Here is a 17,202-nt window from a genome sequence, read left to right as displayed (position 1 = left end):
AATAGTTAATTTGTATAATATCAAATTGGAAACAGCATGTGGGGGAGATTAATCCTCTGGGTCAGTGGTTACCATACTTGTCCTGGGGGAACAGTCGGCCAGTCAGGTTTTCAGGATATCCACAATGAATATTCATGAGAGAAACTTGAATGCAGTGGAGGAGGTGCATGCAAATCTCTCTCATGAATATTCATTGTGGATATCTTACAAACCTGACTGGATTAGGGTTCCCCAGGACAGGTTTGGGAACCACTGTTCTAGATCCTTGACCAAAAAGCATGCACATCAGGCAGTTAAACAGCATATATATATATATATATATATATATTTTTTTTTTTTTTTTTTAGCTTTACAAGACCAGGAAAGACATGAAATAGCTTTATGTTAGTGTCACTGGAGTTCAGGTTGCCCATGGTAAAATAATTTATTAATCTGTATTATGCACATTGATGCTAGGACCCTATTCATTTGTGACCAAAAATTTGTTTCACTTTTCTCGAGTATTTGTGCCCAGAATCTCTAGCCCAGATCCCCTCCAACCTCTATGTGGCAGGAAAAGAAAGACACCGGAACATCTTATAAAGTCTAGAGGCAACATGCCCAGTGGCTGTCCGTTGTTCTGCCAGGATACATAAGGTTGGCAACTCTGCTAGCTTAGCAGGGGCCTTCCTGTAGAAGAACCAATCTGGTTATTCAACACTTTGCTGGAGATTTTGCTGAATATGAATCTCAGACCAACTAATTTGAATAGACATTCTTGAGGTACCATGCATTAATAATTTTAAAATAATACATTTACATAAGAACATAGGAACATAAGAATAGTCATACTTCGGTCAGACCAGTGATCCATCTAACCCAGTATCCTGCTTCCAATAGTGGCCAATCCAGGTCACAAGTACCTGGCAGAAACCCAAATATTGTACTAAGGTAAAAGGGAAAAGCATATATGTACACCCTCCCTTATCTAGAAATCAATAAAAAAAAGAGAGAAATGTGAGAAGAGTAGCAATCACCTAAATGTATTACAAATAGCTTGAGACTGAATGTTTAGAGAGAACGCAATATGGCATCAGACATAAGTGAGGGCAGGCAGGCTATCAGCCCATAGCACTCAGCTATTTCAGGACACAGCCTATATAACAGCATCAATCATTTGCCAGCATGCCTCTCCCATTCATTTATTATTTTTTCATTTAATGCAAAAATCAAGGATTAATCTCAAAATTATTTATACTGCATCAAAAATATATCAAAAATACATGTAATTCAAAACAGCGACCACTTATCTGTCACTGTGCTCGACGCGCTTTGTGCTAGCAACTGAATATAGATCATCCGACACCCTCTTAAAATACTGGCGTGTTATTTTTGCATTGTCTAGCATACCCATATCAGTTTGTTATTATTCGTTTTGTGTGTTTGTTTTTAGATTACCGTGGCTGCTTGCAGTTAACCCCAGATGCAGGTCTTTGACTGAAATGCCAGTATTTTAAGAGGGCATCGGATGATCTATATTCAGTTGCTAGCACAAAGCGCGTCAAGCACAGTGACAGATAAGTGGTCGCTGTTTTGAATTACATGTATTTTTGATATATTTTTGATGCAGTATAAATAATTTTGAGATTATTCCTTGATTTTTGCATTAAATGCAAAAAATAATAAATGAATGGGAGAGGTATGCTGGCAAATGATTGACGCTGTTATATAGGCTGTGTCCTGAAATAGCTGAGTGCTGTAAGTGGGCTGATAGCCTGCCCTCACTTATGTCTGATGCCACATTGCTTTCTTTCTAAACATTTAGTCTTGAGCTATTTGTAATACATTAAGGAGATTGCCACACTTCTCATGTTTCTCTGTCTTTTTTTTTGTAGAGACCCAAATAGTAGCAACATTCCTATATTACCGATCTCAGGGCAAACAGTGGCTTCCCCTGTGTCTATCTCAATAGCAGACTATGGACTTTTCTTCCATGAACTTGTCCAAACCTTTTTTAAACCCAGATATGCTAACTGCTGTTACCACATCCACTGACAACGAGTTCCAGAGCTTAACTGTTCTTTGAGTGAAAAGTGTTCCTTAATCTTTGTACTTTTTGAAAGAGTAAAAAAATTGATTCACTCTTACCAGTTCTACACCACTCAGGACTTTGTGGACCTCAATCATATTCCCCTTCAGCTGTCTTTTTTTCCAGGCTGAAGATCCCCTAACCTCTTTAGCCTTTATTCATATGAGTGGAGTTTTATCCCCTTTATCATTTTGGTTGCTATTCTTTGAATCTTTTCTAATTTCGCTATATCTTTTTTGAGATATAGCGACCAGAATTGAATGCAATACTTAAGATGAGGTCGCATGGAGCAATACAGAGGCATTATAATATACTTGGTCTTATTTTCCATCCCTTTCCTAATAATTACTAGCATCCTGTTTGCTATATTGGTGCCGCCACACCTGGGCGGAAGATTTCAGCGTATTGTTTACAGTGACACCTAGATCTTTTTCTTGGATGGTGACTCCTAAAATGGACCCCAGCATCAGGTAACTATGATTTGGATTATTTTTCCCCATATGCATCACTTTGCATTTGTCCACAATAAATTTCATCTGCCATTTGGATGCCCAGTCTTCCAGTTTCCTAAGGTCTTCCTACAATTTTTCATAATCTGTGTGTGTTTTGACAACTTTGAATAGTTTTGTGTCTGCAAATGTAATCACTTCACTCGTTCAGATTTCCGGATCATTTTCAAATATGTTAAATAACACCGGTCCCAGTACAGATCCCTGTGGCACTCCACTATTCATCCTCCTCCATTGAGAAAAATGGCCATTTAACCTACCCTCTGTTTTCTCTCCAGTAACCAATTCCTAATCCTCAACAGAACATTTCCTCCTATCCCATTACTTTTTTTTATTTTCTCAGGAGTTTCTCATGAGGAACCTTGTCAATCTGCACTTCCCCAGCTGTAAAGGACTAAAATACAAGCTGCTACATGCCACTATTTTCTCCTACATGAGTACGCAACTGTGGAATGCACTACCTAATGATTTGAAAACAATCGACGAAATAACCATTTTTCGCAAATCTCTGAAGACTTATCTCTTCAACAAGGCCTACAAAGAAAACCCATAGCCTCAATAAACCTCTTCGCCAACCCAACCCAGTTAAGAATGTCTACCTTCTATACTCACCCACAAAGATCTTTCAAGACAGGATATATTTATTTTGTGTTTGCAATACTTATTTTTAAATGGTTATATATATTGTGTATGTTTCTGTGTTTGTTGTACATTGACTCCTGATGCAGGTGCTGTGATGCTGAAACACAGCCCGTGTCGGGTCTTTGAATAAAAAGTATCTTTGCCTGTTTCAGTCTTGAAAGCTCTTTGCGCTGTTTTTTTGCTCCACAATGTTGGTAGTGTCATGGGCCCTGTTGTCCATTCCATTCTGCTGCCTATTGTCTAGGGTCACTGTCTGGTTTGTTTGTCTAAATACATCTCCTTTTTAAACATGCATTGTAGCACAATCTAGCTTAAAGAGCTGGTGAGGTTCCTGCTCTCTGCCAACTGAAGATGTGGCTGGCCCTGATGGCAGTGGTTCCCAAACCTGGCTTGAGGGGGACCACCAGCCAGTCAAGTTGAATATGCAGTTAAAAATATTTTCTACAAATGGCTTTATTTCAGTCAGTGCCTAATTAAAACTGCGCAAAATGCAGTCAGACTATATGCTCAAAGCTAATAATTTATCATAGTTTAAAATAGATTTGGCTGAGTTTCTAGAGAGCAGGTCTATTTATTTATTTCTTTCAAGTCACTTGATTGATATACCACCATCTACAATTTTAGTAGCAAGGCAGTTTACAAATAAAAGATCCAAGGGAGAGTCAAGTAATAAAGAGAATGAAAAAGGGGCTTTTAGTGTCAAGAATCAAATACAGTTTGGAAAAGCCAAGTCTTAAGAAGATTCTTTCCTCATTTCCAAAGGTAATACATTCCAATATTTGGGTGCAGTGTACGCAAATGTTGTTTCGTGAGTAGTATCCACTCATATATCTGAAACGGGAGGAAGGCATAGTAGTGCTTGTTGGGAGGAATGGAGGAAATGAGAAGGGTGATAAGGTTGTAATAAAGTTGTGATATAATTAGGAGCTGAAGACTGTAAACCTTTATGTACTAACATGTCTATTGGCCATTATGTAGACAAATAGCTTAGGTGTCTAGCTCCTGCTTCTGTGAGTGCGCAACATGAAATGCTTGTCCTATTTGGGATCTGACAGGTATGTCCAAATATTCTGAACTGTCAACTGATGCTGTGCTTCGTGGACCACTGATCAAACTCAGTGTGGCATTTCATTAGTTTTTCCTGTAGTGTAACTATGGTGGTCCCCTGACATAAAACCAAGTTACAGTATGACTGAAAATTAGAAAGATGCACTCTGACTTTGGTGTTACTATATATTTACTTATTCTGTTCAATAATCTGTAGGTAGTCTAAAATAAATTAACAGTGAAGCAATATGATTTAATAACGTTTCAACTTTTTTTTTTTTGTAGTTTCAGCCCTTCGTTTCAGTTGGATATGGTATGATGGCCTGCTGGTTTCTGTTAGGAATCAATGGCTTGCTACTGATTACTCTCCATTCCGTTATCTCTTTTGTTGTCGCTCAGTTGAAGATGCCAGTGTTGACATGGTCATGCTCACTGCTGCTATTGTCTACTTTACACATGAGAGATGTAGAACAAGTTCAGGTATTCACTTTCAACTTAATCAGTAATTTTGAATGTTTGCACCTTAATCTTATATATAATAATCTGTGAATTGAATTCAGAAAATGTTATGCAAAACATAAATTCATTTCTTGGCCTTTCTTTGCTTTGTAAATATATTTAAAATTTAATTTTGCATCACTCTTATGTTCCTGTGATAATGACTTTTTTAATTGAAATGAACAGCCATATCATATGGAATCAAATTTATGGAGTAGTTTTGTGATTCTGGCAAGTGTCCACCTAAGGATTCAAATACAGATGTTCATGTGAGACCATGGAGACACCAATCTTAAGGACAATCAAGGGAGTAGTGTTGACACACGACACTTCCAACAAATATGAGGGAGTCAAAGAATGTCATTCATAGGATTTATTAATCAAAAAACACCAATCGACTCAACATGGAGCCGTGTTTTGGAGATAAAGAGCGTCTGCCTCAGGAGTCTATAAAATAGATTCAATATTGCAGTTAGGATATAGAAGATATAGATAAATATTAAAATATAAACAAATATATTCAAATTTAAAGAAATAAATATTTCAAACACATAAAAAAGCTAATTAAAAAGATGTAAAAAGATAGATGAAATCAATACATAAAATAGTGTAAGGAGTTAATACGTAACATAAAAAAGGAGCCAAAACGTTAACACCAAGGATATCTACAATTTAATGGTTTTACAGCAGTTTTACTTCCATATTTTGATAATTGCAATTCATTGTTTGGGTGCTGTAGCAAAAAGGTGTTGCATAGGTTGCTGTTCTTGCAAAATATGGCTGCCAGGCTGACTTATGGTCTAGGAAGATATGATAGGGTGTCATGTTTGTTGAGGGAGTTGCATTGGTTTCCAATTGATTCATAAATTCAGTTTAAAATAATTTATATGGTATTTAAGTCTCTCTATGGTGAGTGTTCTGATAAGTTGATTTACTATTTAAACTTCCCTTCTTTTACATCAGCATGATTTGGACATTGTTTGAAATGATCCTTCTTTTAATTAATTAATTTATTAATTAATGTATTTATACCCCACATTATCCCCACAAACATGCTCAATGTGGCTTACATAAACCGGAGAGAGAACTCTGGGTGATATCAGATACAAATGAGAATAGTAGAGTAGAAGGGCAAGAAAGAAAGGATACTTTACATTTAACAGTACATAAGAACAGGACTAAACAGGATCCACGTATGCCAGCTGGCAGAGGCTATAGTCTTACATTGTTCCCGGAGAAATGCTTTGGTAAACAGATGCGTTTTTAGTGCCTTGCGAAAGGTAAGGTAGTCTCTCTGGTTATGTCTCTAGGGAGTGCATTCCATATTTGCGCACTGATGAAGGGAAAGCTTGACGCCTGAATAGGTCCATGCTTACAGCCTTTCCAGCTGGGGTAGTGCAGGGTGAGATATAACCTTGATGACGGGTCAGCATTTCATTTATAATTGTATTATCTCATTTGTACCCCACAGTTTCCCAACAGTGTCAGGCTCAATGTGGCTTACAGCGCACCACAGAGGCAAATGCAGTAAAATGAAGCTAATACAGCAGGAAAATCTACAAGTGATAATGGGGAAGAGTAGGAATTGACGGAAGGAGTAGGGAAACCAGGAGGGAAGAGGGAAGGGTAGGCAGAAGCGTACCGAGACAGTGACTGACCTTGCACCAAGGATGTCTAGCGCAGTGCTTTGTGCTTTAAGCTTTTGGGAATCCGAGACAGTCCAAAAAATTTCTCATGGAATTTCGCCTTAACAATCCCCAATGAAGCAGCAGCAGCCTTCTCCTCTAGCTGAGAGAACAAGTGCCAAGCTGCTGAGTCCACCGTCCTCGAGCCTGGGTCCATTGACACCGGAATTTCCCTCTGCTCTGACCCGCCCTTGCGGAAGAAGGAAGAAAGTTACCTCGGAAGGGGGTGGGCCACAGGAGAGAAGTTCCTGCGTCAGCTGCACCCCCCAATGTAGCTGTTGGAGCTGCCCTTCCTGCACAGAGGAAACAAAACACGGGAGGGGGGGTCGGTGACAGAAGCAGAGCGCCAAAGAGAGAGAGAGGGAGAATCACGGCTGGAAGAAACAGGGGTGTGGGCTTGAGGTGCGACACATGGGAGGTTATCACTGGGCCCCCTGCTGCCCTGGGCTATCGGGCACTGCCCAGTTGCCCAAATGGTCAGTCCACCCCTGTTTAGCGGCATTTGAAAACAGAAGATTTTAAGATGGGTAGTGCTGTACAGAAGGCACAGATCTTCAGCGAAACCTAATGTCTTAACCTCAACACATAAATTTTCTTTAACTGCTGAAATCATTAAAAGGTGCATGGATGTATGAAAAGTGGTGTTATAAATAATTTACATTTATTAGAAGATTAACATACTATATTTTTAGAAGAATATTGAAAACATTGCTGTTTAGTGAGATGGAATAAGGTAAATGAGATTATGATATAAGATCTTGTTCGATAAGATCTATAGTTTTCCTTGACTAGAGGAATTAATATTGTTATCCACTTAGAATCTTTTTGGAAAGTTAGCGTAATATAAAACCATGTATAGTACAGTATCTAGTTAAAGGAACCATCTGTAAAACATATCTTTCTGTTGTATAGTAGGTATGGTTTTATAAGAGATATATAGCTGATAACTTCATGATATGGAAAGGTGACACATGTTCCTTGGAAGACTTTCTCAACTGGCTGAATACTCAAGATGATGATTTAAATTTCAAATGCTTCATGATCATTAAGAGATCAGTTTCTTGGATCTAGTTATCAAAAAGAATAATTATCACTTTCGTACGTCACTTTACTGAAAACCTGCTAATCGCAGTGCTTTCCTACTTTTTGACAGCTACCATTTTAGCCTTTCTACTTTTTATTTAGTGAAGATACTAAATGCTGGCTATATAAAGAAAAAGATTAAAGAACGGATCCAGTAATTTGTGTGTTCCCAACCATTTTACACACTTTGAACCATAGTTTTTTGCTTGTGTCATCATATTATTCGGGCAACATTATTGAGACGTTTTCAATTCTCAATTTGAGTAACATTACTGATTATATTCCAGCACATAAACTTCTATTGCTGTTCTGTACAATAAAATGTTTGTGCCCATTTTGACCTGATATTTTTTAGATATTGATGTTTTGAAAATGGATGCTCCTGCAGCCTAGAATTGGTGCAATCAATGTCTGTCAGCCTGTGTTCTAGATCAGATTCTGTATTGGCAAATCCTGTTGTAAAGTAATAGAGAAACTTGAGACATCCTGCTCTGGACATCTCAAATTAGAATTTGTATATCCTTTCTAAAATTCCACTCCACTTATTGAGTGTAAGAGAGAGAACTTGAAAAGTCATAAAATATAGGAATCTACAAATTGAAACCAAAGTTTTATTGAAGAAATAAATCTAAAGTAATACATATTATAATAATGGTTTTAGAAGCCATATCAAATACTTTTGATAAAACACTTGCCCCCCTGTTTACTAAGCTTTGTGGCAATGCTGACACAGCGCATTCAAAATGAATAATCAATTCCGGTCACCAGAAATGGCCTGGCATTGAATAGCCAGCTCAGCTCCAACTGCGGGAGGCAACTTTCTAACTCCTGGGGTCTCAATATTGGCCCCAGTGGACCCTTAATTGCTAAGAAGTGAAGATAAACCAGGAGAGCAGCTTAGATCTGTGGCATTGAACCAGAAATGAATGTTCTACCACCATAATGTTCTATGTTTTTGTGAACTTCTGAAGGCCAGATTTATATGTCCAGATGGTACCTAACTCTGTAATTCCTTTTGCTCTTTTATAACAATATCAATTAAATGTGCCAGATTGTACTAGTGATTTGATGGAGTGCCTTGGCCTTTCTTCCTGTTTTGAATATAGAATTAATTATACACTGGTATTCTCTTTCAGTGATCTACACACAGTAATTAAATATTGGAATGGACAATGCCAAAAAACAGTATAAAGGGAAAATAAGGACAAAATCTGATTTTTGTTTTTTTTGCTTTTACAGAGGAATTGGTATGAAACAGAAGACGAATATTATTTGCTTGTGTTTACCTTGACAATTCGATGCCTATACTATACAAGTTTTAGCCTGGAGTATTGCTGGCACACACCATGTCAGAAAAACAATCATTCATTTCTTTGGATGCTAATCTACATTTTCTACTACCCCATGTTCCATAATGGACCCATTATGAACTTTGATGAATTCAAGAAACAGGTAACAATGTTTTTAAGGTTAATACTTGATTGTTTTTGAGATAAAGGGTATAAAAAACCCCCAAAACATGTAAGCTACCAGTGTGCAATTGAAAGTGCAGTGGAAAGAATATATTCCATAATATTTTGAGGAATAGCCTTACCAGCTATGCATAGGCATAGCTTAATATTTCTTTCATTACAGGACCTATATATGCATGGGTAAAAATTACACTTTAAAATACTGTTTTAATACAGGTTCTATGGGATATCTTAATTTGTGGTAGAAACGTCACCAATATAATGTATTAACAAGGTTTTAATGATTGTTGCTATGTTATCACAGCTTATTAAACTGGCACTTAGGTTTGGGATGATGCCTTTTTACAAGTGGATGAAGTCAGTGAATTGTAATATTTGCAAATATAGGATTAGCAGCTGTGCCAGTCAGCAGTATGCTTCTATTCTATATTTATCTTATGTTTTGAAGGGAAGAAGGCTTTTAAGCATACAGTGTCTGTATGTATGTGTGACAGTGTCAATATAGCACATATGTATGGCTTGGATACAGTTTGGGGTACAGGAAGAGCTCTAGACTGCTGACCCCTGGGCCTGTGGGGATAACTAGCTTCAGGGCCCTATGTATGTAGGCCACTGTCTTCCTTCTATTTAGCACCAGTCTGGTCCAGGTCAGTCTCTGAATAAAACAATAATTGATTAAAGTGCATTCTCCACTTAACCCAAAAACAATAGGGGTAGTTCAAAATAAAAATTTGTAAAAAAAACACTGTAAGGTAGTCTTAATCATTTTTATGTTCACTGACATTGAGTACTAATCAGCTCTTTATCTGTTTCTTCCTTTTGGCTCCTCTGCTGCTGTTCTCTCTTGTTTTCCCTGGGGCACAGGCCCTCTGTTGTAATCCTATCCTCTATCCCAGACAAATTCCAGTCCAGTGACCCATCACTATGGGTTCTGAGATCATAGGCGCCCCATATAAGAGGCTTGGGGAGGCTAAGCTTCCCCAGCCCAGCGGTGACCTTCCCCGCCTGCCTCCTCCTCCAAATGTAGCCCCGATTCGGGTCCCGCTGAATTCTGCTGCTGCTGCCGCCACCGCTGCTTCTCAATGAGTGGCGGCAGGAACAAGCACCGCACTGAACCACTACTGCCACCACTTCTCTCCACAGCCAGCATAAGAACAAAAAGAAGCACGGTGCCGTAGCAGCCTTCAGGCATGCGCTGTCGGCTCTGCTGTCCTCTGCCCCCGCTGATGTTAATTTCCCGTTCTGGGGGTAGAGGACCGGCAGAGCCGACAGTGCATTCCTGAAGGCTGCTGTGGCCCCACGCTTCTTTTTGTTCTTGTGTCAGCGCTGCTGTAGAGAGGCCCGGAGGGAGAGAACATGGCTGGAAACGGTAAGGAAGTGAGGACGCTGGAGGAGAGAGAGAGAGAGCGAGAGAGAGAGTGGAAGAGAGCCAGAGAGAGATGGGAAGAGAAAGAGGGGCCATGGAAAAGAGAAGGGGAGAGCCAGGGACATGGAAAAGAGCAGGGGAGAGTCAGAGAGAGATGGGGAGAGAAAGAGGGGCCATGGAAAAGAGCAGGAGAGAGTCAGAGAGAAATGGGGAGAGAAAGAGGGGACATGGAAAAGAGCAGAGGAGAGCCAGAGAGAAGATGCTGGATGGAAGAGGGGTACAGAGAGAGAGAGATGAGTAGCAAGATGGGGGAGAGAAGGAGGGGACATGGAAAAGAGAAGGGGAGAGCCAGGGACATGGAAAAGAGCAGGGGAGAGCCAGAGAGAAGATGCTGGATGGAAGAGGGGTACAGAGAGAGAGAGATGAGTGGAAAGATGGGGAGAGAGCGAGGTAATCATTAGTTGGCTCATGCTGCATGGCTACCGTGTAGGTAGCACGTTAGCCCTTTTACAACTAAGTCAGTGGGTGGCGGTAAGTTCTCAGGCCGTAAATAGATGCATGCTTGGGGTGGCAGCGGTTCTGCCTTCACTGCTAGCAGCATATTTGTCTTTCCTTTTATAACTCAAATAGAGGCCTTGGAGACTTCTTGTGTTAGCACTCTGTGGTTAGGCATTTGGCATCTGATGAGTTTTCTTCTAGATGTGCCTGTAGTCTTTATATGAATGTGATGGTTTTGTTGTTGCAGGCCACACGTATTATTGGTCTTCTGTGCTGGTCTACTCTGTTTCCCACAGTTGGGCTCTGCGCAGCCTTCTACATTTCTATTCAGTGTAGGCAGAGCCTGTGGTGTCTACCAAGTTTACCAGGTTTTTCCATCTGGGCAACCATTCTGTATTTGGGCTATGCTTAATGGCTGTCTTCGTGGTAAGACTTCTGTTCTTGCATAGCTCTCTTCTATTTGATGGTGGTACTCAGCTTGTCTATGCATATTAACTGCAGTACTTTCTCAGCATGGGGAGCGTTGCTCCATCTCAGAACAGCCTGAGACTCACACCTCTCACCTATATAGGTGAGGCACAGATCCATTGATGTATGTAAAGCACAGCTCTCTCTCTCTCTCTGATTGTACAACATAACCCTGTCTCTGAATGGAGAATGCAGCGCTGTCCCTGAAGGGAGAGCACAGCTCTGTCTGTAATTATAGATCAAGCCCCATCTTCATCTGTTGCTTACATCTCCTTCTCTGCATTTATAGGGCATTTCCATTTCTAGACATCAAGCAGAGCGCCATCCCTTTACAGATACATCTTGGAGGTAGTGTACAGAACCATTTCTAGATGTACGGCACAGATCTATCTCTTTTCTCTTAGAGCATGCATCCGTCTTTGGTTGTAAAGAGAATTCCATATCTAACTGTAGAGCATCCTTCCATCTCTGGGTGTAGAACACATTCTCTTTTCTGGATGTGGATCACACTCTGTTCTCTGGATGGGCAACACAGATCCATCTCTGATTTGTGGGTGCCTTTCCCTCTCTGGATATAGTGCACAGCCCCTTCTCTCTCTATAGGGAGCAGTACTTTCTTGGTTTCTCAAGCCTAGTTTCATTTCATCATGTTCTTTCTCTGTGCATAGCGTTCAGCACCATCTTGGGATGGAGAGCTCTGAACCATATCTGTGTATGAAGCACAGCTCCTTTTTTAAAGGTGGGACATGTTTCCATCTTGGGGTCTGGAACACTGTTTCATCTCTGAATGTGCCACATAGTTCCATCTCTGAGAGTAGCTTTTATTTTTATCTTTGAACATGGACTACATCTCCTTCTTGAACTGTACAGAACATCCCCATCTGCTCTTGTGCATCGCAGCTCTGACCCTTAATAAGGAGCAAGGCTCTGCCTATGCATGTTGGACTCGCTTTTATCTCCGAATATAGAGCATTGCTTCCTCTCTGATTGTGGAACACAGCTCCATCTTTAGCAGAGGAACACTACTTTGTTCTTCTGCAGAATATGGCACCTGTCACACGGCAAGCTCCGCCCATCATTGTGGATGTCTGTCTACTCTTCATTACATTTTCTGGTATTAAAGTTGTCAGACTCTCCTGACACTCTGCCACCTGAGAGCAGTGGTGTCTCTACCTCAGAAATTGGACTGTATATCTGTGGAGTTCAGTTTGACCTTCTATCCTTCTCTGTCAGTGCTGAGGAATACTGTTTTCAGACTCTTTACTGATTGGAACTTGTGCACTGTTTTTGGGGCAATTGTGCCTTGTATCTTGATAGTAACACCTGCTGTCTCAATCGTGGCTTCCTTCTTGGTTTTTACTTGGTAGCTTGGCATTAGCTTGATTGTAGTCTTCCTCCTGGAGTTTCTTGTTTGGTATTTGTGTGCTTCTCAGCTGGTTATAGATTCCTTCAGGACCTCTTTTATCTGAGCCGTGGAGGGGCATTTTTGAAAGGTCGTCCAAGTATGAATTAGGACACCCTTGCGAAGTCGGCCCAAATCAGGTAGGTATAATCGAAAAATAGTATGGACATCCTTAGACATTCCATTATCGCAGTGCAAAATGCCCAAATCAGGATGCCCAAAGTATAGTAAAAAGGACGCCCATCTTCCAGAACCACGATAGGACGTCCCTAAAACATTCACTGTACTTGCCAATTTGTCATATCAATGTCCTTCGCCGGTTCTACGAGAAAGATGTCCTTATTACTGTACTTTGGACTTCTCTGATGTACCTGGTTGTTCCGCAAGTACAGTTCAAGTAGTTGCGGACATCCAGGTACGGGAAATATAAGGAACATTCATAAGTGTAACATACAGTAACAAGGACGTGTTTCTCACAGAACTGCCGAAGGACGTCTCTCTTACCAGGCCCACTGTATTTGCGGAACATGCAGCTATGGGAAATATATAAGGAACATACATATTTTATTGTGTATATATGAAGAGGTTCGCACACTTGATACTGATATAAGGAAGGCTCCGCACGTATGAACACGTACTCATCCAAATAAGGCCCCGCACGCGTGATGATGGTCCATGTACGTCATGGTCGTCCATGTGCCGACCCATCATATATGGGGCACGACGTCCACGTGCTGACTCGTCCATATATGGAACTGTGCATGTAAGGACGTCCATCACACATGGGTGTCCATAAAAAGCGATGCACGTTTTCCAACGGTTATTCTCTGAGAAACATGGCGCTTCATAGAGAACCGAACTTTAGCTTGGCGGAGAGTCTGCTTCTGGTGCAGCTTTGCATGAAGCTCCGGTGCAGGCTCTTCATGCACAACCACCACCTGCCCCCCAGAACTGTGTCCATTAGAACATGGACACAGATACGAGAAATGCTGGAAAGGTAAGTACTTTTTTTCACCCCCCCTCCCCACTGTTCCTGGGCTATCAGGTCCCCCTCTTGTAGCACCACATTTAAGAACTCCCTCAGCAATGTAAGCACTAACTGTAGTCTGCATTCAAGGGAAATCAGTGTTATGTGCACATGCACATTCATTAATAGAATCTATGTACTAGAAAGGAAAAGCGTTCCCACATCCTTACAATACTGCACACAAATGGTACTCTCTGTCCTCATGCCCACCTCAATGACATCACCTGTACCAATGTAATGTCCCCCCCCCCCCCCCCCAATCAGTGTTGTGTATCTCTACAATTTGGCTGCCAAATGAATTTGTGTTTTGAAAGCAAGAAGGGCCATCCCCTGACTCCTGGTGTACAAACTTGTATCTTGCAAAAGTTTTGGAATTTCCATAGCGTCCCCAGATCAATCCAGAGACTTGTGGGTTATGTCCCTCCACTAGCAGGTTAGATTGAGAGAACACTGAAGTTCACCCACAAAGAGGGGCATGTGCAGCCAGCTTACCTTCAGTATTCTCTCTAGCAGGTGAAGAGACATGCTGTGCAGCTCTGAAGTGATTTGGCTCCTATCCCTGTTTCCCTCGGGGTTGTTGAGCTTGACGTAAGTATTGTAAACAGGGCATCTGTACTCATTTGTAAATGTATTTATTTAATAATGCAATTGTGTACATTCTCTGAGGACAAGCAGGCTGAATATTCGCACAGATGGGTCGTTGTCCGCGACGGCCAGGAGACAGGAACTATTTAGAAAAATCTCGACGTCTTGAGAATGCTCCGTCGCGAGGGCCGAGCGCACTGTGCATGTGTGAATGGCTTCCCGCCTGCGACGCGAGTGTGTCCCCTCTGTTCTATTTTGTCCGTGCCTTGGCATTCGTGATTTTTTCGCCGCTGCTCGGGATTTTGGCCAGGAGACTCACTCCAGCGTTTTTTCGCTCCCTTCTGTTTCTTTTCTTTGACTTAGTTTTCATTTAGTCTTTAAAAAAAAAAAAAAGAGTAGTCTTTTCTTTATAACTTTTAGTTTTTTTTCTCACTCTTCAAGTTTCCTTTTGTTTTTGTTGCGGCCCCTTTTAGGCTGCTCGGTCGGGTCTTTGTTCCCTTTTTTGTGCCTTTTTATTTGGCACCATCGAGCCTTTTAATTTTGCTGCCGCTGTTTTCCCCGTCCATGTCATTGAGGACTCCCAGTGGCTTCAAGCGTTGTACTCGCTGCAGCCGGACCATCTCGGGTACCGACCCCCACGTGTGGTGTCTTCAGTGCCTTGGGCCTGACCATCTGCCAGCTGCCTGTAAGCTGTGTAAATTGATGAAGAAACGGACCCAAGTGGCTTGGGAGGCTCAACGTGAGAAACGTTTTTCAGATCGGTCCGGTCCTTCGACGTCGGCATCGACATTGGTACCGAGGCCAGTGGCGTCAACGTCGAGGGAAGCAGCGACATCGAGAGATCAGATAATGGCTACAGAAAGACCACATCGCGCTGGGAGCAGTGAGGCATCGAGTGGGTCTCCACCTGTCTCGAGGCCGCCTGCTATGTCGGACCCGGCCCCGAGGAGGTGTGTGGATTCCATGTCCTTCTCGTTGGTACCGAGGAGCCTCGATGACGGGCGTCAAGCGAAGGCTAAGAAGCACCGTCATCGTTCTCCTTCCATGCACGGTACAGAGAGCTCTGGGGAGCCGAGGGAGTCGGCACCTGAGAAGTGTCGGCGCCGGGAGGACCGCTCACCCTCCATTCAAGAGGTACCGATGCGTCAGTCATCTGGCAGCCTGGTACTGGCTCTTGAGCCCCCTCAGATTCTGGCACCGACTCCTGCACCGCCCCCCCCCCCCCCCAGCCTTTTCTGATGGAAGCTCTCAACGAGCGCATCAGGGCCCTTCCAGAGCTCCTGGAAGGGTTGCTTCGCCAGTCTGCTTTGGTGTCGGGGGTGCTTGCGCCTTCCGTACCAACTATAGAGGCAGCATCTGGGCCTTCGCTTGTGAGGAGGTCCTCGTCCTCGCGTTAGCTGCCACCCAGGTCGATTCCCCCTCGACGTCGGTGGAGGAAGCTTCGCTGGAGTCCAGGCAGGGGTCGAATTCTTGACACCCCCCACGAGGTCGTCGATCCTCAACGTCGAGACAGACTACTACTACTACTTATCATTTCAACAGGGTGTGTCTCTCCTTTGTGCACTACATATACATCAAATGCTGGGGTTGATGTGAGAGAGTCAGCAATCTGGGTTGCGTGACAGGTGAACTGTGACAGAGAAACTGGTACATATGAGTCATAAGTGTGGCCATATAGAAGGACATCCTGTTCCTTCCAAACTGCATGGCTGTATGGTAAGGGTGGGGGGAGGCTGGATGGGCATTTCTGTTGAGGAACAGAAATGCCCATCCAGCCTCTCCCCTCCTTACCATAGAACCCCACAGCAAAGAGTTTATTTATTTATTTATTAGGATTTATTTACCGCCTTTTTGAAGGAATTCACTCAAGGTGGTATACAGTAAGAATAGATCAAACATGAGCAATAGACAATTACAGCAGTAAAAATATTCAAGTAACAATACAAAATATGGCATGGTATACTACTTTAATGCCTAGATAGGGACCACTGGTGAAATATTCTAATTCTAATGTTGTATTAGGATGTCAGAGATAGTGTTTCCTTCCTGACGCAGCAGCGAAACGAGATGTTCTTGTTGAAGGGACAGAAGGAATCAGAATACATCACAATGGGAAAGAGGAAAGAAGCAGTGACATTCAGCTTGTAGCTGGTGGTTCACGGAAAACCCTGAAGCTAAGTACAGACTGTTTGTGTTTGGGGAGAATAGAGATCCTACAAACTAAAAGCTGTGAGATTGAGCACTGCATTTAATCCTATTTAAATGTAAATGTACAACAGAATCAGTTGCAGAAAATATTCTGCTTGATACAAGGGGAAGCTGTGTTTCAGAGGGCAGGAATCACTGGTTTTTCTCCAAGTGGGAGTTTTTTTCAGTGATTTAGAATCCTGACCTCTGAAAGAATTTGATAGCAAATATAGGACCGGTGATAATAAATACTTCCAGAAAACAGCTTGAGCGCATGTAAGAAAATATCATGCAATAGAGTTCTGAATAGAACAGCCAAGCCGGGAAGATCTGAGGTCCTCTTAATAAAAGTAAGAATAAACAAGTGTGATTTACAGCAGCAGTTGTTGGAAGCAGAATATTTTGAATACCACGTGGTAATACAACATTAGAATTATGGTATACTACTTGCAATGCGGTAGTGAAGGGTAAGGCAAAGTTGTAACATATAGATGAGTAAGAAAGTAGGAAGAATTTGAAAGTAAGGTGACTGAAGAAAGTTGCACATGAGGTCAGAGAAATGGTTAAATAGTATCTCAGTTAGGCTAGGAGTGGATAAACATGTCCCGCTGCAGTATGTACAGCCTGAGTCAGTCCTTGTGTGTGTGTGAGTGAGACTAACAAGT

At 41.9% G+C, this 17,202-nt stretch overlaps 1 protein-coding gene across 3 annotated transcripts in view; it reads left to right on the top strand.

The window, feature by feature from the left end:
• Positions 1-17,202, top strand: part of HHAT (hedgehog acyltransferase) — a 354,392-nt gene that overhangs the window by 41,720 nt on the left and 295,470 nt on the right. For all 3 annotated transcript variants that reach the window (XM_030196099.1, XM_030196097.1, XM_030196098.1), the window contains exons 5-6: positions 4,552-4,746; positions 8,772-8,984. In XM_030196099.1, the coding sequence (XP_030051959.1) occupies positions 4,552-4,746; positions 8,772-8,984 (408 nt within the window). The remainder of the gene's footprint in view (positions 1-4,551; positions 4,747-8,771; positions 8,985-17,202) is intronic.

The sequence above is a fragment of the Microcaecilia unicolor genome, chromosome 3 (assembly GCF_901765095.1).
Source record: "Microcaecilia unicolor chromosome 3, aMicUni1.1, whole genome shotgun sequence".
Lineage (NCBI taxonomy): Eukaryota > Metazoa > Chordata > Amphibia > Gymnophiona > Siphonopidae > Microcaecilia > Microcaecilia unicolor.
Note: the sequence above shows the minus strand (reverse complement) of the source record. Positions and strands in the feature narration are given on the sequence as shown.